At 38.3% G+C, this 24954-nt stretch overlaps 1 protein-coding gene across 2 annotated transcripts in view; it reads left to right on the forward strand.

Moving 5' to 3' along the window:
* Nucleotides 1–24954, forward strand: part of LOC124604329 (serine/threonine-protein kinase par-1-like) — a 388446-nt gene that overhangs the window by 239509 nt on the left and 123983 nt on the right. For both annotated transcript variants that reach the window (XM_047136468.1, XM_047136470.1), the window contains exons 9-15: nucleotides 339–460; nucleotides 3865–4091; nucleotides 9460–9616; nucleotides 18573–20189; nucleotides 20355–20646; nucleotides 20901–21032; nucleotides 22913–23146. In XM_047136468.1, coding sequence (XP_046992424.1) covers nucleotides 339–460; nucleotides 3865–4091; nucleotides 9460–9616; nucleotides 18573–20189; nucleotides 20355–20646; nucleotides 20901–21032; nucleotides 22913–23146 — 2781 coding nt within the window. The remainder of the gene's footprint in view (nucleotides 1–338; nucleotides 461–3864; nucleotides 4092–9459; nucleotides 9617–18572; nucleotides 20190–20354; nucleotides 20647–20900; nucleotides 21033–22912; nucleotides 23147–24954) is intronic.

The following is a 24954-nucleotide window of genomic DNA, read 5'->3' on the forward strand; positions in this document are numbered from 1 at the left end:
AGAAATTTTTAATGCATGATTAGCAATAATAATAATAATAAAGTAGCTGCATATAGTTTTATAATTAGTGTATCTTTGGATAAATTTCACTCTGTTTAGGGAAAATTCTTTTTGCTTCCATAGTTGTTTGAATGTATAAGTTTAGCTGCCAGATACTACCTCTAATCTTAAAATGGTGTATTTACTTACAGTGACATTACCATTAAAATTTTGGGCACATTCTGACTCCTTTGTATCTAGAGTTTTACACATAAACATCCTTCTGCAAACCATTTGTCATTATTAATTATTTCCAGAAAATTATATACAAATGGAAGTTCCTAATTTTTATGTTAAAGGTCACTTGGTGTTCTATTATACACATTGGTTTATGGAGCAATGCCTTTTGATGGCTCCAATTTCAAACGTCTTGTGAGACAAATCTCCCAAGGAGACTACTTTGAACCAAAGAAACCATCACGTAAGTAAGACAAGAACAGATCATTTTTCACTTTTTCATTTCCTTGACTACTCAAGTACATATGTGTAGCTGTAATTGAAATAATTTTGTGGCGGAAAACGCACTGATGGACTATCATATTAACTATAACACACACACACACACACACACACACACACACACACACACACACACAGAGAGAGAGAGAGAGAAAGAGAGAGAGAGAGAGAGAGTCCGGGAACACTTTCAATTATTTATTGCACAAGATCTAAACATTGTACAGATGTCATATGTATTGCATTTTGAAGAGAAACTCCGAAAGTTTTTTTACAAACATTCAGTATGCGAACCACGAGTGACCCAGCAGATGTCAGTACAGTAATCAAATTCTTGCCTTACCCGTCCCAGCATGACATCGTCGACTGTGGCAGTCACTTCCCGTGTTCTCTCTCGGAGCTCTGCTACATCACATGGTAGAGGCAGTACATACACCAGATCTGCAATGAGTCCCCATGGAAAAAAGTTACACAGAGTGAGATATGGTGCTCAGGGAGGGCACTTCATGAAACAGCTGTCCCCTTCTGTAGCATGGCCGATCCATCGATGTGGCAGCTCCGTTTTCAGGTGCCCACAAACCACGCTGTAGTGGTATACATGGAAAAAAAAAGCTTTCTGGCTTTCTCTTCAAAATGACATATGTATCATATCTGTACAGTGTTTGGTTCTTGTGAAGTAAATAATTGAAAGTGTTCCCGGACATCATGTACCGTGTGTGTGTGTGTGTGTGTGTGTGTGTGTGTGTGTGTGTGTGTGTGTTAACTGAAATAATTTACTTTTCCCAACGAAGCATTAAGACAGAAAATCATGGTTCTCTTCAAATGGCACAGTTTATTTGCTTGAAAACTTCTCCAAGATAGGATTGGCAAAGTTAATCCCATAAAAGATGAAGTAGCACATTTAACAAGATAGCAAAACAAGACAGGGCAGCACCTTACTCTGCTTCAAAGCTTTGTATCCGCACATACATTTGCAAGGAAAGTGAAAGCTCTGAAGATGGGATGCAAGTTGTTCTTAGGTAGCTCTGTCAGTAGAGGACATGCCCACGAAAAGCAAAGGTCCTGTGTTTGAGTCCTGGTTTGGCACACTGTTTTAATCTGCCAGAAAGTTCCGCTATAAAAGAAAGTTAAAATTTGCCAGAAGTAGTACAGAGTGTGTGCTGATAGATTCATTCTATGTGGGGAAAACTGTTAGCACTAGGAAGAAATAATGACTCTTAATGGAAGGTAGGGAAAGGTGATAAATCTCAAAATTTACAGTTAGTGTTGTACACTGGTGGAAAAACATATACATACCTGTGCCGTATATCACATACTTGTACTTCTTTGCACAATAGATTAGATTTAACAACATATAATCAGATCTAAGGTCAGATATCTAAATGAAAAAGACATCAAGGTATGAAGACTACGTTAGCTTTGTCGTGTCAAAACTGGATGATGCAACATTTGGATAACTTGATACCTTTCTTGGAGTTGTATTACTCTTGTCATTACTGATATTTTTGGTACGGAAAAGGAAAAGAATTGACATTGTTAATGTGCATCATGACATGAATGCTGTTTGTATCAAGCCTGTCTATTTTCAAAGGTCCCATCATTTGCATACCCTATTTTGCCTTCCTCTCTCAGTCTCTAGCTTCTAATATTTACACATTTGATAAGTTTCACTGATGCATTGTAATCTAAACATATCCCTTTTACTTTGTGTTGCTACAGCTGTTAAATATTTGAAGAAAAGAATTTTATCGTCATCAGCTGTACAATTCAACTTCATTCTTTACTGGTTCCAGTTTTTACAATCATCATCTTCACTAGAAGAAAAACAGAACATCAGATTGATGAGAAATGTGTACTACTCATGCAAGAATCATCATCATACCAAATACAATGATGTCTCACAGTAGTATGTAAAATCCACATAATTTAGCAAATGCCATGAATCATTCAGGCAGATCACGAACCGAGACTAATGGGTAGTTAACAGGTCATTGGCTGACCTGGCACAGTTTGTTTGCTTTGAAAAGACTCCAAAGACAGGGTTGGCAAAATTAATCACATAAAAGATAATGTAAGAAAACAGCAAAATGAAAGGGGGAAGGGCCTTACTCTGCTTCAGAGTTTTGAAACTGCAGATATGTTTGGTTGCTAGGAAGTGAACGGAGGAAAAACTATAAAAGAAGTTCTGTGAAGTTGGGAAGGTAGGATTAGTTGACCTGTTAACTGTCGGTAGTCTTTACACAACCTGCCTGTGAGACTTTCACCTGTGAGACAGCTTTGTATTTGGTATGTTGATGAGTCTTGTGTAAGTGGGTGCACATTTTTTATCCATCTGATGTACTGCTTTTCTTCCAGTGACGATGGTTTTAAAAACCAAAGCTAGTAAAGAATAAAGTTGAACATGTATGGCTGATGGCTATAAAAATGCTTTTGTTGAAACATAACCATCTGATTTGGGTGACTTAAGAATGTAATATGTACCATAATCCCTTCTTCAGGTCTCTATCTTCACTCTCTCAAACTGAAAAACGACTACTCGACATCACATAGAAACAGTCCTGTATTATGAAATCGGAAAGGCACCTTTTCAATGCCATTTTCACATAAGTCTTGAATTTTACTGGTACCATGTGTACAATATTTGCCTTTACAGCCACCTGATAATAGCCATTCATTCATCTTTATTATAGACTATATGTACTTCACTCGAGTGTAGCCAGTCATGCACATTACACTTAAGCACAACTGTAAGCAAGATTGCGAAAACTTTCATTCAGCATCAGTAGCCTCCGTAGACTGTGGTAACAAATCCCCTGTATCATTGATCTCCATCTGAAATACTTTTGCACTTTCTACTTAAATCACACTATTCTTGCCATACCACTAAAATTGGTGCTATTTTCAGTGTATGGAGCGTTACTGAGATTTTTTGGGATGCCAAATGGAATAGTTAACTTACTACCCACAGCATTACTTCTCTCTGTCTCACTCTATATTGCAGTGTTCAGCATACTCTGTTTACTTCTTGTGCCATGTGAGTCTCCACCTAAGAACTGAAAGAAGGAAATGTGTTTACAGCTTGGATACCATGTACATCAGTTATTCCTCAAATCACACATTGTGCTCTAAATCTTTTGCCTTTAAGACCCACTGTACTGCTTCTTTATGATACATCTTGTACCTGTAAAAGTTTAGTTTAAGGGAACAGTATACATGAAAGTGAGAATACTGAGATTTGCAACAACAGGAGTTAAACATCACCAACAGTAACAATACATTTGTTTGCAGTGAGTACTTGTAACATATTACATATATACTTCTTATCCTGTTTACAGTATTTCCCTATACTCATTATTACTAATTGTGCAGCTGCATCACCTTTAATTCGAGAAATGCTGACTGTAACACCTGGTCGGAGAGCTGACATTGAGAAGATATGTTCCCATTGGTGGGTGAATGAGGGATATGGAGAGTCTTGTTTAGAAATAGCAGAAGAACTGGCTAACCAAACACCTGTTCGTCTGGATCTCTTGCTGTCACTAGCACCACCTGCACCAAATGTTGGCAGTGACAAGTTGTTAGTGGGAGCTGAACAGGTAATACTTTACTTTATAGCATACTGAGAAATAGATTTATTTGTAAATTTTGCTTCATGTTTTGAAAACAATATGTTTATTGTATTGTGTTCATTATTTCTACATATGTGGTTATGTGTTGTAATCAAGCAGGCAATGGCACAGGCCACAAAAGGTAATGTACTGCAATTTTAGGAAACAATATAACTTGGGTTTATTACAGTAGTACTTAATTTCTGAAATTTTGTTGGAATTTGGAGTAATAGGGGAGTTGAGCAATGTAGTTTCATTTATTTTACTTTTGATTACCCATCATTGCCCATTTACTTATTTGTCTCAGTCTTAGATAGGAATAAAATCTTTCCATGTTGTAAAAGCAAACCTAGTTTATTTCCATGTTTTTCCAGGTAGTAAGTGATGTGTTTCTGAGTTTGATTAAAATTGCCCCATGCATTCCACAGTTTTGCTTAGCATGTTGTCCCTGTTCCCAACCCTAACACACCTCTGTGTGTGAAATGCCATTGAAACTGTCACCAATCAGTGTAACAATACCAAAAATTTTCTTTTATTTGAGCAAAAGACAGTAGTCCAAATAACAAAAAAAAAAAAAAAATGAGACTTCCAACTGAGATCTGTTTTGTACAGTTCTACACAAAACAGAATATATTTTAAACTTGTCACCTCTTTCTTTTACATGTAAAAGGAGATCATTAAAGCACAAGTGAGATAATTTTTGTTAAGCTGGGTACATATTTAATTCAACAAATCTGTTGAAAGAGTGTTCCTAATTGCATTGAATTTGTTATTACTATATGTGCATCCATCACAAGAAGATGTAAGCTCTTCATGTTGTAAAAAATCTAAGGAATCATGATGACAACATATATGATAGTGCGTTAACAGGTGGATGATATTCCCTATTGCCATACAGTAGTATTTACAAAGTTGATGAAGAATTTTATCATTCCACTTATGGGCACTCAGGAACAGATCTATGCACTGAATGTATATAAGATGCATATCATCTGATCTGTATATACTGTAAGTATTGTTTTTATACAAATTACTTAGTAAGTAACAAAGTATAATTGGTTAATTAATAACAGATGTTTAGTTTTCCCGATATATCACTACATTCATAACATGGAAAAAAGATGAGAGCAAGTCATCCACTACAGATATTTTATTAAGATTCTGGTAATGACAGCATAATCTGGTTTTAAATGCATAAAAATTTGAGTTCCAATAGAACTTCATGTAGGGTACAGGTACAGGTAAATCTGTGGCACTTGGACATGAATATCTTAAAGGCGAAGTTATGTTTTACTGGCACTTACTGACAGAATGAATCTGTGAAGCTCTGTTGTTAGTAACTTGCATAAATTATGATATCTCATAATTTGATACAATGAATTGTCATATTCTTTGGTGTATTTGATACATCCCTGTTATTTTGAGGTTTCATCCACTTTTGGACTCAACATTTTTTTCTTTTCTTCTTATTTAGTTCTCAGTGCAGCTTTACTGCTATATCCCACATGATGAAAGTCATGCCTGCCAACATAATTTCAGTGGACGGCATATTGAAAACATTGCTACAAGAAATTTTGCTTTGACATTTTGACACAACCCCTCATGGCACCATTGCAGTTTGAGCCATCATGCCACTTTTGTGGTGTCATTTTAACTGCATGTGGGTACCTGGCTTAATGTCAGTTATTTTCAATCCCCCCCCCAGTCGCACTCCCGGAGGAGAAATATTGTCAGAACTGTAACCAAATAATGTAGCAACATTGTAATCTGTGAATTAAACAATAATATAGGCTGTTTTCAATTATTTTTTCATGTCTCTTCCCCTTTGCCCCCGTCCCCACTTCTAGCAAGCAGGGCAAGAGATGTCTTAGCCCCACAGTCCAGGGTATTTCAAAACGAATGACCTATTTAACAGTAACACATTACTAAATGTCCACAAAACATCCCGTCGATGTTGAGGTCATTAGAGACGGATTGTGTCAAGTATGGGGAAGCAAACTGGCTGTGCCTTTTTGAAGGAACTGTCCTGGAATTTGCCTGAGGTGTTTAGGGGAATCACGGAAAACCTAAATTTGGGTGGCTGGATGCAGGTCTGAGTCGTCGACCTTTCGAATTTTGGTATCCAGACATCGGGTAAATTCTTTGTGTAAGATTTCTTTGTTGACAGGAATAACTGTTGTTGTTATTCTGTTTCATAGCTCATTTATGTCACAAATCAAAGAGGTAGGAATGAAAACACATTCCTCTTTGTGTCCTCACAAGAAATAGCCACACGGGTTCATGTCTGGAGATATTGGAGGCCAAGGAAGCAGGGCTGTGTCTCAGGATCTGATATACCCTATGTAGGGGTTGAGGCAGTGTGCCATTGAGAAATTGCTGTATTTTGTTGTACCATTGTCGTTGGGTTCCATTCTCTTGGAATATGGAATGGTTATAGACCACCAGAAGTTATGCAGAAAGCTACATCTGCAGCATTTAAGTTGTCCTTTACAGAATGGGCTGTACGCCTTCTCATAATAAATGACACAAAACACATTCAGTTCAAACCTCATTCATGCTCAGTCTTTCCTGAGGGTTCTGGAGTCTCCATATGCAGACTATACTGCTGTACCACTAATGTGAAATGTTGCTTCATCAGAGAAAATCCCACATTGAAAATCTCTATATTCCTTGTCCTCTAACAGAGTTAAATTTTTGTGGGCCTTAAACATAGAAAGATGTGCAGTTTCAGTGTATGTGTGTGTGTGTGTGTGTGTGTGTGTGTGTGTGTGTGTCCATCCCACAGTAAAGTATTTTGGTACCTCGCAGGACAAACGGGACAAAGTGTCAGGTCCTGTGATGTGACCCTACATACAGCTTCAAGTATTTTTTCCCTGTAACTAGCGACAGAGAAAAATAGTTTTATTTTACAGCCAGTTCCGGTGTTATTTTTTGCCTATTTTGGAAACCACCATCATTTCCACTTTGTTTCCTTCCTTCAGCCAATCACAACACATGACTTTGATGTCATGCAAACAAGTCTCTTGTGGTAACACTGGACACTGAGAATGTTTATTCAATATCTGTTTTACTATTTTGTGAATGAAGTTTGTGGTTACAATATATTTCGTACTCTGGGGATTGGGTTAGGTTTGGAAGGTACCAGATGTCATCTTGATTTATGTGTTTACAAAAAAGAAGTGCTTTTTCTGGTGTTCTTCATATTAATATTATGAAAATATCTAGTTTAATTTGATGCACCACCTTAAAAATCAGCCAGAAATGTGCTGTTTTTTGTACAATAAGATGTGCAAATTTTTTGGAAGATTCACATCAGTGACCAATACTATTACTGGACCTTAGTTCATTTGGCATCACATCTAGAGCCCTAAATTCCTTGTGTGAGCTATCAACTATTATTTTAAGATTATGCATAATCCTCAGAGTTAAGAAAAAAAATTAAAATCCAGTTTCAGCATTAGTAACTATTAGTTACCAGTACCAGTAAACTGCTACCCTCAGATTTATGTCTTAACATGAGAGTGGTAAAATGCCAAATTTCACATTTAATTAAAGCCGCCAGTTTCGAGCTATGTTACTGAAAAGATGATTTAATTTTACTTTTTGCTTTATCATTAATAAGAAATTTTATGTCCCTACCCATAACATATATTGTGTGGACTAAACCTCTTGGCACACTTCAAGAAAAATACAGTGGCACAGTTGTGCTCACACGTTTCATAAACATAAAAAAGGGACCCATTTAACGTCAGTAGTCTTATTATCATTGGACTGTTTTTTTCTTGCTGCATTAAACTGTTCTTTGATTACTTTTGTAGGTATTATATCCAATTAATACAGTATATAGATACCAAAACAATGTTAACAACCAGATGCACAATGTTAATACAGGGAGTAATCACTTTTAAACTATTGCACTGCTGTCATTTGTGTGGAATAGTGGTATTTGACTGATGACTTTGTTACAGACGAATTTTGGACAGTTTGAAATGTATTTCAGTCAGTGATGAAGAGGGGGGTGGGCCAGATTTTTCCAGTACAAAACAGAGAACAGACACTGTATAGTGATAAAATCCAAGTTAATGTGTTTGTCCGTACATTTGTCTAGCTTAATAGACTAGCAGTGCGAACAGGGACAGAGTCATCTTGGAAAATGGTGCCCTTGGCAGGGAGTAAGTTGAACATGGTGCACTTCAAAGCATGAAATAACCACAGAATGTGTCCCTGGAGAGTAACAGTTACAGTAATATTAATATAGATTCAATAAGTTTAAACTTATATTTGTACTGTCACTGTGACACATCCATTGAATGGTAGGTTGGAGACAGTATAAAGCAAGATGTTTTGAGTGTTGCATGCCTACTGGTCAATTTTTTAAAAGGATATAAATTTTTTGGTTGTGAATCATGTGATTATCAATTTTGATGTGTCAACCTGTAACAATGAACATACACTCAATGCTGTAATATTAATCTTCCACAGACACATTGTTATACATTTTATTTCAAACTAGTCACATTTAAATTTGTTTCCTGCCTTATATATAAACTTTCTCTAAACTGACTTTCAGTTCAGATAAAGAAAGTTAACAGAGTAGAGTTTCATTTTTCGTAATTTTTTTATGTTCACTCAGTATGTAATTTGTACAAAATTTATTTTTGGTGATGCTTACGTGGCTCACGTAGCCTCTGTTAAATCTCTGAATTGTTTGAAAGCAGGACAGTTAGTAGTTTTTCACCAGATGAAATAGATATACTTTTAGACACACCATTTTTCATGTTTTTTTTAATTTCATACAAAAGCATTGTTTACCTTTTTGAAAGTAAAACAATTACAATCACCTAAGATCATTACTTCCAGTGGGCTGCCAACCTTGACATTTACTTTGAACAGTGTTGGTGATAACGAACAGAATCTCTGGTGAGCAGTGAAGCGATGTATTTGTCTTGATGTTCTCAGTCAGCCAACTAACACATGTCAAAGATGTAGATTGTCAAACAAGCAGAATGTTGGTTCCTACTTAGGTCATACAACTGACTTCCATAAGTAGCTTGTACAGCATTTGGTGTTATTAAAAATTGTGCTTATTCATTCTGCAGGCAATATACTGGTTCCTAAACCAAAACCTTAACCATGTTTGCCGTACATAAACCACATCTATTGATGAAAACAACATAAAAATGACTTCCATTCAGCATAGGTCCATATTGCATGGTTTGAGAGCACCATTTACGGTACATTAACACACAATAATTTTTGTGTACTGATAAAGGCAGTTTAGTTAAGAGGAATGAAGGTAACACTCTTATTGTTCATTGACAAACTCACCTTATGAAATGTGTGCCCCTTTTTGTAGGATGGAGGTGCTACTGGTATGGGAAATGATGTCTTAACATCAGTACCAGCCCGCTGTCATTCTGTAGGCAGCCTCATGGAACTTGACCATCGTCCATCAGATGTTATTTTGGAAGATGTTGCAGGCAAGGATACAGCAAAGAGGAAACTTGAAGGAGGTGAGAGACTGTGTTCAGTCTGTCTGTAAAGTAGCTGTAAATAGCAGAGTATAGGGATGGAAAGTACATCAACTCCATGATGAACAGTGTTTCCAGAATTAGTCTTTCACTCAGTAGCAGCAGTGTGTGCGGTATACTGAAACTTCCTGGCAATTACAACTTCTATTGGACTGGGACTTATATCTACAACCTCACCTTTTGCGGGCAGTGATCTTAGCAACTGAGTTATCCAGGTGTGACTTATGACCCACCCTCACAACTCCTATTCTGCCACTATCCCTCAGCTACTTTCTGAATTCCACAGAAGCTCTCCTGCATACCATACTGAAGTAACACTGTTGGAAGAAAGGGGGATACTGCAGAGAAATTGCTTAGTGGGAGCCTAGGGGATTCCTGATCAAGCTTTTGCTGAAAACGCATTGTTTGGCGGAATACAGTGTGATAGTAGGCACAGAGATGAAAAGTACCAATACCATTTAAGGCTACTTGAGATTTATTACTTCAGCCATCATTAAATGATTTTCCTGACTTTTGCCATTGTGAGTGGCTGGTAATGTCAAAGGGCACCCTCTGTTGCTGGTGGCAGGGAGGAATCAAGCCCATCATCAGAGATTATGTATACCCGAAGGCTTTTCCCCAGGTTATTACCACTGTGGTTCCCCATTAACTAATCACAATGGTCATTATCTGCAGCATTGGAATCCAGGAGTTAGTTACTGCGAGGCTATTTTCTTTGTTGTTGAACTATTTTTGTATTTTCATGTTTGTGAATTTCTATGGCTTTCCTGAACAAGTGGAATGGTAGGTGTTCTCCACAGCAAGAACCTCTCTGTTAGTGAAATTTATAATGTAACCGGTCTCATACACTGGGTGCTCCACTACGGCTGATTTCTCCACCTGTCGCAACAATCTCAATCACTATAGCAGGTGGCGGGGGGGCAGCAGCATTGAGCAGGAAAAAGCCCTCAGATGTTCGGTATGACAGGTACTTATAATCTCTGCTCAAGGGCTTGAATCCAGTCCACCACCAGCGATGGAGAGCGAGCCTTCACCCACACTGGTGAATCATCAAGAAAATCATTAAACGTCTGCTGAAGATCTTGAGACAGAAGCCAACAGCCGATACAGAGGCGGCCACGAAGGCTCAGCACTTTTGTACTAGCTAGCAATCTCTTAACAAACTTACGTAAGACAAAAATCCAGGAATGGAACAGTCTTTTTGTTGTGCCCATCTATGACTCAGCATCTACTGCATGGTGAGTAGCAACTTTCCTTCTCACAATATTGAAACTTACTTAAGAAAAATTTGAGGTTATTTGGAGTTTCACTGGGAATTGTTCTTGTTGTTGTTGTTGTTGTTGTTGTGGTCTTCAGTCCTGAGACTGGTTTGATGCAGCTCTCCATGCTACTCTATCCTGTGCAAGCTTTTTCATCTCCCAGTACCTACTGCAACCTACATCCTTCTGAATCTGCTTAGTGTATTCATCTCTTGGTCTCCCTCTACGATTTTTACCCTCCACGCTGCCCTCCAATACTAAATTGGTGATCCCTTGATGCCTCAGAACATGTCCTACCAACCGATCCCTTCTTCTGGTCAAGTTGTGCCACAAACTTCTCTTCTCCCCAATCCTATTCAATACTTCCTCATTAGTTATGTGATCTACCCATCTAATCTTCAGCATTCTTCTGTAGCACCACATTTCGAAAACTTCTATTCTCTTCTTGTCCAAACTATTTATCGTCCATGTTTCACTTCCATACATGGCTACACTCCATACGAATACTTTCAGAAATGACTTCCTGACACTTAAATCTATACTGGATGTTAACAAATTTCTCTTCTTCAGAAACGCTTTCCTTGCCATTGCCAGCCTACATTTTATATCCTCTCTACTTCGACCATCATCAGTTATTTTGCTCCCCAAATAGCAAAACTCCTTTACTACTTTAAGTGCCTCATTTCCTAATCTAATTCCCTCAGCATCACCCGACTTAATTAGACTACATTCCATTATCCTTGTTTTGCTTTTGTTGATGTTCATCTTATATCCTCCTTTCAAGACACTGTCCATTCCATTCAACTGCTCTTCCAAGTCCTTTGCTGTCTCTGACAGAATTACAATGTCATCGGCGAACCTCAAAGTTTTTATTTCTTCTCCATGAATTTTAATACCTACTCCGAATTTTTCTTTTGTTTCCTTTACTGCTTGCTCAATATACAGATTGAACAACATCGGGGAGAGGCTACAACCCTGTCTTACTCCCTTCCCAACCACTGCTTCCCTTTCATGTCCCTCGACTCTTATAACTGCCATCTGGTTTCTGTACAAATTGTAAATAGCCTTTGGCTCCCTGTATTTTACCCCTGCCACCTTTAGAATTTGAAAGAAAGTATTCCAGTCAACATGTCAAAAGCTTTCTCTAAGTCTACAAATGCTAGAAACGTAGGTTTGCCTTTCCTTAATCTTTCTTCTAAGATAAGTCGTAAGGTCAGTATTGCCTCACGTGTTCCAGTGTTTCTACGGAATCCAAACTGATCTTCCCCGAGGTTGGCTTCTACTAGTTTTTCCATTCGTCTGTAAAGAATTCGTGTTAGTATTTTGCAGCTGTGACTTATTAAGCTGATAGTTCAGTAATTTTCACATCTGTCAACACCTGCTTTCTTTGGGATTGGAATTATTATATTCTTCTTGAAGTCTGAGGGTATTTCGCCTGTTTCATACATCTTGCTCACCAGATGGTAGAGATTTGTCAGGACTGGCTCTCCCACGGCCATCAGTAGTTCCAATGGAATATTGTCTACTCCGGGGGCCTTGTTTCGGCTCAGGTCTTTCAGTGCTCTGTCAAACTCTTCACGCAGTATCATATCTCCCATTTCATCTTCATCTTCCATTTCCATAATATTGTCCTCAAGTACATCACCCTTGTATAGACCCTCTATATACTCCTTCCACCTTTCTGCTTTCCCTTCTTTGCTTAGGACTGAGTTTCCATCTGAGCTCTTGATATTCATACAAGTCGTTCTCTTTATCTCCAAAGGTCTCTTTAATTTTCCTGTAGGCGGTATCTATCTTATCCCTAGTGAGATAGGCCTCTACATCCTTACATTTGTCCTCTAGCCATCCCTGCTTAGCCATTTTGCACTTCCTGTCGATCTCATTTTTGAGACGTTTGTATTCCTTTTTGCCTGTTTCACTTACTGCATTTTTATATTTTCTCCTTTCATCAGTCAAATTCAATATTTCTTCTGTTACCCAAGGATTTCTACTAGCCCTCGTCTTTTTACCTACTTGATCCTCTGCTGCCTTCACTACTTCATCCCTCAAAGCTACCCATTCCTCTTCTACTGTATTTATTTCCCCCATTCCTGTCAATTCCTCCCTTATGCTCTCCCTGAATCTCTGTACAACCTCTGGTTCTTTTAGTTTATCCAGGTCCCATCTCCTTAAATTCCCACCTTTTTGCAGTTTCTTCAGTTTTAATCTACAGGTCATAACCAATAGATTGTGGTCAGAGTCCACATCTGCCCCTGGAAATGTCTTACAATTTGAAACCTGGTTCCTAAATCTCTGTCTTACCATTATATAATCTATCTGATACCTTTTAGTATCTCCAGGGTTCTTCCATGTATACAACCTTCTTTCATGATTCTTAAACCAAGTGTTAGTTATGATTATGTTGTGCTCTGTGCAAAATTCGACCAGGCGGCTTCCTCTTTCATTTCTGTCCCCCAATCCATATTCACCTACTATGTTTCCTTCTCTCCCTTTTCCTACACTCGAATTCCAGTCACCCATGACTATTAAATTTTCGTCTCCCTTCACAATCTGAATAATTTCTTTTATTTCATCATACATTTCTTCAATTTCTTCGTCATCTGCAGAGCTAGTTGGCATATAAACTTGTACTACTGTAGTAGGCGTGGGCTTCGTATCTATCTTGGCCACAATAATGCGTTCACTATGCTGTTTGTAGTAGCTTACCCGCATTCCTATTTTCCTATTCATTATTAAACCTACTCCTGCATTACCCCTATTTGATTTTGTGTTTATAACCCTGTAGTCACCTGACCAGAAGTCTTGTTCCTCCTGCCACCGAACTTCACTAATTCCCACTATATCTAACTTCAACCTCTCCATTTCCCTTTTTAAATTTTCTAACCTACCTGCCCGATTAACGGATCTGACATTCCAGGGTCCGATCCGTAGAATGCCAGTTTTCTTTCTCCTGATAATGTCGTCCTCTTGAGTAGTCCCCACCCGGAGATCCGAATGGGGGACTATTTTACCTCCGGAATATTTTACCCAAGAGGATCCCATCATCATTTAACCATACAGTAAAGCTGCATGCCCTCGAGAAAAATTACGGCTCTAGTTTCCCCTTGCTTTCAGCCATTCGCAGTACCACAACAGCAAGGCTGTTTTGGTTAGTGTTACAAGGCCAGATCAGTCAATCATCCAGACTGTTGCCCTTGCAACTACTGAAAAGGCTGCTGCCCCTCTTCAGGAACCACACGTTTGTCTGGCCTCTCAACAGATACCCCTCCGTTGTGGTTGCACCTAAGGTACGGCTATCTGTATCGCTGAGGCACGCAAGCCTCCCCACCAACGGCAAGGTCCATGGTTCATGGGGGGGGGGGGGGGGGGGGGGGGAAATTGTTCTTTGCAAATAAAAAAAAAGATGGGAGAGGAAAGTGGCACCAGAAGTACACTCTACTACACAACATGAGTTGGTTTTAGGTCAGATGTTCCTCCATTGGGTGCTTACAAAGTACTAAATATGCTATTATTATCTGAGGTGGTTGTTCTTCTCAGCACTTCTGTGCTTATCTGGAGTGAAATTTTGAAAATTCTTTGTGATGTATATAATACATCCAATGTGTAATCCCCCTCCCCGAAACACCCTTCTTGATTTCCTTGAGCCAATTAGTGGTGTTCTCCCTGTGATTAAGATTCATTTTGTCATTCTGTGAGATGACATTCTTTTAGTGTGCCCATAAAAGCACAACACTTCCGTTAAATGTGGCAATATTTTGTTACTTCTTCTATGCTTGGATCTATATTCTTCTCACGCTTCCCTGGGCCAAAATATCTTCCTCATAATTTTGTCTCCCCCTTTACTTATTTTATGTATAGCAGACACTTTCCGTTTGGTTGGATTCATTCAATGTTTCTGCATGACTGCTGTGCAATCTTCCTTTAGTGCTACTGCTGACAACTCTGTTGATGTTATCCACTCTCTTATAGCTAGACAAATTTCTGTGTAATGTTGGCTTTCCTGATTTACATTTGATTTTATGTTGGTATTTCTATCCTTTTATATGGTATCCAAAATTATCGCAAGATCAACCTCTTAAAGCATTTCAACATTTATCTTTATTGTAATGCATTTTCAGCCAGTCTACAAACATTCAAAAATCAATTTGATGTTCAGACTTTTCTAAATGTGATTCAATTTCTCACTCTCAATTGCACCAAGATTTCTTGGTGATATTGTTAAGTTTGAGATAAAAGATTGCACACAGCATGATCTTCCTCACACTATAATATCTGCTCTCATCAGATTACCTTTCCAGTCTTGTCTCCAGACCTGTTTTGTAGAACCTTGAGTAAGGTCATTTAGTTGACAAGTTCTCCTTTATACTGCATTGTTATGTAATTCTGCAGCTAGTAAGACTCTATTTGGTGTTTTTGTGGTTTTCAATCGTGTTATTCCTCCATATTTCTTTGTATTGCGTAGTGGTGATTGTGCTCTTTATTTGTTTATTTGAGTCTTAAAGCATGAGCCATCTACTATCAGAACTGGTGAAACCATAAAATTTACAAAAATATGTTAAAGTTATAAATTTAAAATATAGATATCTAACTACCAGGTGAATCAAGAATATCTGCAAAATCGGCCATGTCATTGTGTAACAGAGCACTGAACTCTTACTTGTGCAGCAGAGAGGGCCAAGTCTTGGAGGCAGTGAATTTATCACCGGATGTGTCAAGAAACGAGTAACAATCTCTATGTTGCAACTTTTTTGTCTGGAATCTTGTGTTGTTAGATTGCTCTACAATATGTCCATATCAGTAGGCAAAATTGTTTCTTACATTGTGTATTCTTTGAAGTCATAATATTTCATTTGGATACTGACTACACCAATCTTTGGCAGTAATTTCAGTATTCATGGGCTTCTTACTGTAATTGATGCGAAAGCAATCCTATTTCCTGTGTACCTGTATTTCAGCATTACTGTGTAGTGTAAGGTATATGTTGTCCTGAGTGGTGAACTGAAAATTGACTTTCATACCTTTTGCTACATAATGGAAACATTTGTAGATGAAAACTGCAGATCAGGTGGAAGAATGTTTGGAAATCAGAAGCTGCTGATGTAACGAAGCCTTCTTCTTGGTGGTATTTTCCATTAGGGAAGACAAAAAGAATTATTTTGAAGGAAGGCACAAAATAGTGGCCATGTAAAAGGCGAGGTACTTTATAATAATAATAATAATAATAATAATAATACCAAAGTTTGTGTATAAGAGGAAAATTACTGGTGCAGTTGACTCCTCACTTAGTGATCAAAGAAATTACTCTTCCTATATCTAAAACCAAAGACATAGTAAGTCTCATGCAGAAACTGTCTTGCCCACCATGAGCCCACCATGAAAAGCTCTTCAGCCATTGCAGTTTTATGAGCAACGGTATTAGCTAGTGAAACTGTCTTGCACTGGTAATGAAAGTTTCAACACAGTGTCTGAAGTCTGTGTCAGTAGTTCACATGAAATGCCTGATATTGCACGTGAAGTGTCTGATATTGTAATGTAAATGAGTGCAAATTGAAGTCTTAAAACAGCAGTATTACTCAGTATGTATGAATAGTGTCTATCATGATAATGATTCTATTAACATACTTGATTACATACAGGTCACGTTCTTTTTATTGTGTTAAAGATTTAATTGAACCACAAACTTTTAGTGAGTGAAATCCTATTTTGTATTCTCCTCAGTTTTCTGATGTTGTTCTTGATATGTTGTTATCCAGTTTACATTGAAATACTTTTTTATTGCTGTGAGGAAAAGTAACTACAGTGCCATTTTATTTTCATTTAAAAGCTTTTTTCAGAAGATTTTGGAATTTAAAAAAGAGTGCAGTTTTGTAAAAGAAAAGTAAAATTGTATGAAATTGAACAAAAATGCCCAAGTCAAAACTTAAATTAACAACAAAGATTGGTTCTTTATAAATAAGATTTCACAAAACAATAGAACTTTAATTCTAAACCATTAATATATAACTAAGAAATAAAAATGTTTTTGACCATCATTGTTTTGACTCTAGTGGTTTTTATATCCATATTTAAAAATATGCCTTCAGTGACTTTTCATACTAGAGACTTTGTGTGTCATGTAAATGAATTAACTGGTACTGCATTGTCCCATTCTTCTTATTTTATACCATATATATCTGGCTTTGTTTTCCTATGAAACAGTTTTGTGTTTTGAAGTAATTCATTATTTTTTCATTTTTGAAAGGTAGAATTCCCCATGGATTACTGAAAGACACTTCTGCAATGTATTTAATCTGCATTGAGCTCTTGTTAAACCTTGTTTGGTTGTAACATTAAATAGATAGTACTGACAGCTGTATTATGTTAGAAGTACTGATCCTGGCTGTTGAGACACTTGTCCCACTGCGACACAAGGCAGTGAATGGCTGTCTCATAAAATTACCAGGGCTGCAATGTTAACTAGTTCCGCGTGTACAGCTGGGCTGGATGTTGTCGTCCGTGATGAATCGTTTGCCCCTCAGAGCCTTTTTAAGGGGACCAAAAATGGCGTAATCAGAGGGGAGAGGTCTGGACTGTATGGAGGTTGGCCGAGAACCTCTCATTTGAATTACTGCAGAAGTGCCGCGACTGTGTTGGCTGTATAAGGCTTTGCATTGTTGTGGGGCAGAATGAGCCCATGGGTGAGATTGCCTGGTCGTTTTGATTCGATCACTTGGCAAAGGGTGGTCAAGGTTTGCGAGTAATGATGGGCATTCACTGTTGTTCCATGCTGCAGGAAGTGAATCAGAAGGGGTCCGTCTTAGTCAAAGAAGAGCGTCAGCTTAGCCTTTCCTGCACTCGTGTGGAAGACAACATCCAGCTTTATGTGCAGAACTGGTTAACATCGCAGCCCCAGGAATTTTATGAGACAGCCGTTCACCGCCTCGTGTCACAGTGGGACAAGTGTATCAATAGCCAGAGTCAGTACTTGTAACATATAGGTACTGGTTTCTGTAATTATGCCTCCAGCTCATTTCTTTTTGAACACCCCTTATATCTCCTGGTGACCCCCAGTGTGAGCAACTCTTTTGGCTCACTCCAAGGATGGCCAAAAGATATGTGGTTGAAATATCAATAGAAGAGCTGGAATTAGCAAGGCTGCATGCCCATAATTTAATGGGTTATTCATTAAGCTGCAATAATTATTGCCCACCTTTTGCCCTTAAATTATTTTAACTCTCAGGTGGCTTCAAATCAATATTGGGCTTTCTCACATTTTCATATTTTAAATTTATGTAATTTTAGGTTAGTTTAGAAATAAAATAAATGATTGTTTCAGGTTAGGCTCTGCTGTAGTGCACATAGTATCAATAAGAAGATCAGGACATAAGATAATATATCTGCATATCCCATCTCTAAAAGTTGTGCAGTAGGCCCAGTTTGAATAAATGTTTTCATTGGTTAACAATATACCCAGCTGTGAAGACATTTTTACTATATGCCAGCAAGCTCTTTGTAGTAAAATTGTATTGTAACATTTTCATCATTTAGTCTACTATTTTAAGATTTGTAGAAATTTAATTAGGTGCTTGCTAACATATGTCCATTAATGACTACAGTTTTTATTGCACAACCCCCTTTTCTTTACAATACTGGTTGTATTTGATATTTTATGTTTGACATTTATACTTCTTCAATTGCAGGTATCTCCACAGAAGAAGCAAATCGGGGTGCATCTAAAAGGAAAGAAAGAAGTAGACGCTCAACTCGTGAACGAAGCTCAGAACGACACAGAAGCCGATCAAGTAGTAGGAGTAAGCAGAAATCTGATTCAGTATCTACTGAGGAGCCAATGGAAGTGGACTCTGGAGTGGTGGATGTTGATCGTTCCCTTCAGGGATCTGTTGAAACTATTGTTGGGTCAGTGAAGACGGCCACATCTAGTGTAGACACAATTGCTGGCAGTAGTGTTCAAATGGATGAAGGTCTGGAGACTATGGCCAGTAGTACTCCAAAGAGCAGGACAGCCACAGATTTGGTTAAAGAGTTGGAAGAAAGTGAACCCCTTTCACCAGAAAATGAATGTTCTGCAAAGCCGCAGGACAATGTACAAATGCCTGATGATGAAGGGGAAAGTGCAAAAATTAAAGTGAAGCGGAAAAAGAAAGTAGTGAGTGAGAGTAAAGGTGTAGCTGAGGATTCGGGGCCACAGGTGATGGACCATATAAACTCGGAAAGTGTTTCTGTGTTGGACAATACAAAAGTTCCTACCATATGTGATAATGTGAAAAATGACAGCTCTGTTACTTTGGAAGCTGCCATGCAGAACAGTCTGATAGGTGATCATATAAATGCTGAAGTTAGTGAAACAGCAAGTTCTGTTGGAGAGTTAGATGTGAATGGTGTTAGTATAAATGGTACATCGGCTGCTGTGAGTCCTCCCGTTGATATTCCGAAGAAGATTGGTACCAAAACAAGAAGAAGTAAAGGTGAACTTTGTTTAGGGAAGTTGGGCTCAGGATCAGAGAAATCATCTGGTGCAAACACGCCTGAGGATACAGCTTCACCTCCTTCAAAACCAATGGAACGGAGACGCTCAAAAATATTTGAGACAGCTGAAAAATTTAATATGTTAGCAGGTGCTGAACCAAAATCTCCTACACCTGAAAAAGCAAAGAAAGTGTTCATACCTGGCGTGAAAGTTAGTGATGCAAAAAGAGCATTTGAAAAGAAATCATCATCTGCTGTTTCTGTACCAAGCTTAGCAAAATCTTCATCTTCTAAGAAGACTGAAGATTCAAAAACTGAAATTTCTGACATAGAAAATTATGAATCAACAGTAGAAGGGAATAATGCACTTTTGAACAACGAAGATGCACTTCCATTAACAAAAGCAATGAATGGTGAAGAAGAAATTGTTGCAGTACAAAATGAGACAAATGCTGTTATAAATGAAACAAGCAAGAAACTGTCCAATTTGGAGCTGAATGATCAGCCTGTGCCATGTGTAAACGAATCTCCAGCAGTATTACAAAAAGAAGACTCACTGAAATTCATTCCTCCTTTGAAAACATCCGAGAAGCCCAACAAACAAGAAGAAGCCCGAATAAAAAAGCTGAAAGATGCTGTTGAAATAATCAGCAATGCAATTACTGAAGGACATCGTAAAGAAGCTGGAACAGATAACACGAAGAAAGGGACAGCCACAAAGCCTCCTGTACCTGTTCCACAGGAGCTTAAAACAAAGACAAAAACAATGAACATTACAACCCCACTTTCTCCGAAGTCTCCTCCCCTGTCTCCTGTAGATCTTCAGACTGGTAAGAAATTAGTGAGAATTCAGGTAGCACCTAATGATTTTAGATTTGCAGTAGTACAAGTTGCTTCCCCAGTAGAAAACAAATTTAATTTTAATAGTGTTAATGAGCTGAAAGGCAATCAGAATGACAATAATGTGACACTTTCAAGTAAACCTGTGATTTCAGAAGTTCCAGAGAGAAGAACAGACAAAGAACCTGATAGTAATGATTATGCTTCTGGGATGAACACTGATGCTGCAAATAGAAAGAAATCCTCTAAAGTAGAAATAACACTGAAGTCAGCAACATTACCAAGGAGAAAAACCTCAAAAGCAGAGATTCGACTGAATTCACCCAGTATTGCACCTGCTGGTTTTCATACTGAGGTATCTCATATGATTGAGCCAGCAGAGCTGACTTCTCAGAGATCTGAAGCAGCATTCCCAGTTTCTGTTGCTGCACCTAAACAGCCACCTAGGTTCGTAGATACATTTATGTTACTGTATGAAATAATTTTATTCCTGTAGTATTCTAATTAGTTAGCAGATAAAGAGCACGAAAGTTCATTTTGACTTAAAAAAATTAATGTTTCAGTGGAGTTTTATAATACATTTGCCGAGTGATAACTTGCTGAAGACGTGTGTTGATACTCAAATGCTTATTCTGAGGCTGTTCTGTATTATGGAAAAAGACTATAAGTTGCACCTTATTTCCTTCTTTTTGTACATATAGATCAGTTTCTCTGGAGCCTGAAGGAAGAGTCAGCAAGCCACGAGAACACATCATTCCTATTCACGTGGAGGAAGGAAATGCAGTGCGGCCACCTGTACCCCCCACACAGCAGCGAGTGTATACTTCTCAGAGGTTGTAATTTTAATTGATTTCTGACATCTGTGTTTTGAGACTCATTCCATTTAAAGCATTAAAGGGTACATTTTTAAGTAATACATAAAGACCTGCAACAGGCCACATGCGGTTGAATGTTTGGTGATGCACATACACTAACTTGGATATAAGAATATTCCTCTAGCTTTTAAATTTTCACTCTTGAGAGGTGTGGGAAAGGGGACGCTCAGATATGGTGACTAGTGGGAGTTTAAGCCAGTTGGTGGAGTGAGGAATGTGCTGGAGGTATAGATGCCACCTGTGCAGTTCAGAAGGTTTTTTGACTTTAGGGAATATCAAATATTGAAGCACTTGTTTAGATAATTGGTGTGGGGCTTATTCTGTAATCAAGTGGTTATGGATAGTCACAGTTAGTCAGTGGCAGTTCATGAGGCATATGGCTACTTAGTTTTCATACTTACATCCTTCCTTTGATTTAATCTGTGAAATAATTGTGACAGGACTGTAATATGATGTGCTGAGTGAATAAATGGGATGGGATTTGTATCTGAATTGTCTGTAAGGGATCTATGGAAGAGTGGCATAAGAAAGGACTATCATATTGTATAGTGCAGGTGGGCGGTTGACTGAATACTTTGAGGAACCTATACTAAAATCTGCTTCACCTGGTCCATCTTGACATCATTCCTGCCTGATGATTTCACAAAAACGTCTGTCCTTATCAAGCACAGAGACTACCAACAGTATCTACATTTTAACATCTGTGACCCTTTTCTTGTCATGAAGTCTCTCATGTGTAACTTGATATTTGTGTGTGTCACATCTACTATAACAAGTTACTTTAGTGCAACTGATTACGTTTTAAAGCCTTTTACAGACTCTGTTATATGAACAAATATGTCACCCCATGTGTCTTAGTGAGGTGACATAGTGGTTAAGACACTGGACTTGCATTTGGGAGGACCTGGATTTGTATCTCCACATGGCCAGTCAGATTTTAGTTTTGTATGGTTGCTTAAAATAATACCATGCTAATTCCTATAAAAAGAACATGGATGATTTCCTTCCCTGTTCTTCCCCAGTATGAACTTGTGCTTAGGTTCCAGTGATCTTGTGACTACTGAGGGGGCATCAATCTCCCTTTACCAATGATTTCATCAGCTGCTGCAGTACCCATGTCATTCGGATCCCCCCCTCCCCCCCTTTACCCTCCACAGCACCAACTCCTCTGAACAGCATAGGTTGGAACAAACTTTTAGTTGATGCATTCCATTCTATGACTATAGTAAAGAAGAAATTTTCTGCTGAAACAATCACAGATATGTGTATAGTTTTATAATTATGAGAAAGCAGTGCCATACCTGGAAGATAAAGAGGCTTATATCTGCTGGCGGCAATTTCATATTATGAGTGAATTTGTAATTACCAGACACTGGGAAGAAGGATGTCAGTCTTGCTTAAACCCATGCTGATATACCAGTATGCAGCATTAAAATGGTACCTGTTAGTTTAAACTGCCTAAATCAACCAAGAGGTCAAGCAGGACTGACACGCTTTGTCCACAAATGAGGCAGTGTCTGAGTGTTACAGATATGGCCGTAAGTTGAAACTGGAGAAATTAGACTTATGCCCCTGCACCTATACGGTATAGAATAGTAAGAATTTAAAGAAATGTCCAGGACTCTGTGACATGTAGGGAGCAAATGGCTTAACACTCAGAATGTGAAAGAACATTTTGATTTGTTTGAGTATTTTAATATACAGTTTATTTTTGTTTGACTAAAAAAATGATAATTTGAGTGCACATGTATTGGAGTTAAGTTTTATGCACATGTGTAAACTTTCAAGAGGGCATGGATGGCGTTATTGAATTTTGTTGTTACTTTCCTCTTTCCTAGATCTGGGAGCCTATCTCGTCAGAGCACTCAAGATTCAGATACGGACAGTACTGTATCAGTTGGGCCAGAACCCATCAGGAAATCTCCACGTGAATACATCATTCCTATAGCAGTAGAAGGTGGAGGATATGTTACACCAAGGGCTGGTAGCTTGGAGCCATCTATTTCAGATGAAAACAACACCAAACCTAGACAACGGAAGACAAGTCGATTTGGTAGACACCGCAGAATGAGGTATAGGAGGGATTTTATGGCTTCAGATCCTTTGTCTTGTTCATACTGGTTTACATTGTGGTCTTTTCTTAGTTATCAATGTCAAAATCGTTTTTGCCTTGTGCAGAAACTCTATTGTGTCATTGAATCATGTCTACAGTGCCTATTTGGAAAATTTAGGAACTGTGACTGGATCTACTGTGTTGTTGTTAAGTACTAGCTGGTAGCTGAAGAAATTAGCTCTCTTTGTTGAGTTAATGTTGCTCATATATTGAATATAACTGCTACCATAAAGTTTATCTGAATCCTGATGCTTGATAATTCTGTTAGGTGCAGCATGTTATTTTGCAGAAGTTCTTGGACTGTTCCTAATTTAATACCCTTCAGTACTTTCTATTTACAGTTTTTTGAGGAGATATGCCTTTTTTGCATATAAATTTAATTTTTTATTTATTTTCATTTTTTAATTATTCAAATATCTTTCTAAACATTCAAAATGCCATTTTCAGTGTATTCTATATTTCACCAACAACTGTTGTTTAAAGCTTTTGTTAAAATATAGACATCTATATTGTATATGGTTAGAAGTAAGATCTTGGAGAACAGTGAGATACAGAAAAAGAATATATGAAGAGTGCACTGAGGTGAAGGATGCTACGTTACGTGTTGACAGTGGGTTGTTGAGGTCAGGATCTAGCTGGTTCCCCATCCCCGCACATGGATAAGCAGTGACTTTAATGTATGATGGCCTGTCAGATGCTCAGAGACACTAGTGAAACATCATTAACACAGTAAACATTTATTGCTCAAAGATACACACTTGTCTTAATTCTCAAGCCGCTTCTAGCTGTTTGGTAGCAGTGGTGTGCGACACTCCGAGTATGCATGACACCACTCAAGCTGCGCAGTCTCATCCCACAGTAGTTGCAGAACCATGGCATTAGCACCCAGTGTCGTCATGGGGCCAGTGGCACCCAGTGATGTCACGGGGCCAGTGGCCATGTTGCGCAGGTGGGTGGTGTTGCTCGCTCTGTTCAGGGCTGCTAGTGGCTCCAGAAAGTTTGTGACCACTGCACACCTGTTTGTACCATAGATGGTATGCTGGAGAGGCACTACCAACTCATCACAAAATGTGTGTAGTCATGCTACTCTCAGGAATGTCCAAGGTCCAAGCTAGATACTTGTGAATTGAGTAGCCCTATCACCAGAACAGGAGTGATATTTATTCAAGACTGGCTGGTATGTTCTTCTGCTGTGAGGTGGCAGTGTCATCACCTAGACTGCTTTTCTTGTCTGATCAGAGGGCCCTAGTGGCAGCTGAGAGGTGCCTTAACTTCACCTTTCAGTAGTAGTGGCAGATGTATTCTGTGGAGTCAGTCTGCCGAAAAGTTCTTTTTGAATCCAACTTAAAAAGCCTTCTTACTCCTCTTTGCTGCATTGGTGCCTTGGGAACCCATTTCTTGTGGTTTGTACGAAATTACTCTGTCTTGCAGCTGTATTACATGAAATGTCAATGGTTCTTCCTTGTTGGCATTCCTCCCGGCTGTTGCTTACTGACCTGCTTTCCTTACCTCTTGCACAATGAGGAGAAGACTTCAGAATTTTACTCCACTAAGCAAAGATATTATTCCTTGGTGCTTCAGCAAGGTAAAGATCTGATAATCACTCTTAAACTGTATGAGAGACTGGATGTGTATAGGAATAGTACAGGCAAATTACTTTATTTCATCAGAAATACAGACAGCGGAATTGATTCAAAATGGAAGTGTTCTGTTTCATCCAAGTTGAATAACTGATGAGTAGACATTTTGTCTGTTCTGAATGCCTAA

This window comes from Schistocerca americana, chromosome 1, assembly GCF_021461395.2.
Source record: "Schistocerca americana isolate TAMUIC-IGC-003095 chromosome 1, iqSchAmer2.1, whole genome shotgun sequence".
Taxonomy (NCBI): domain Eukaryota; kingdom Metazoa; phylum Arthropoda; class Insecta; order Orthoptera; family Acrididae; genus Schistocerca; species Schistocerca americana.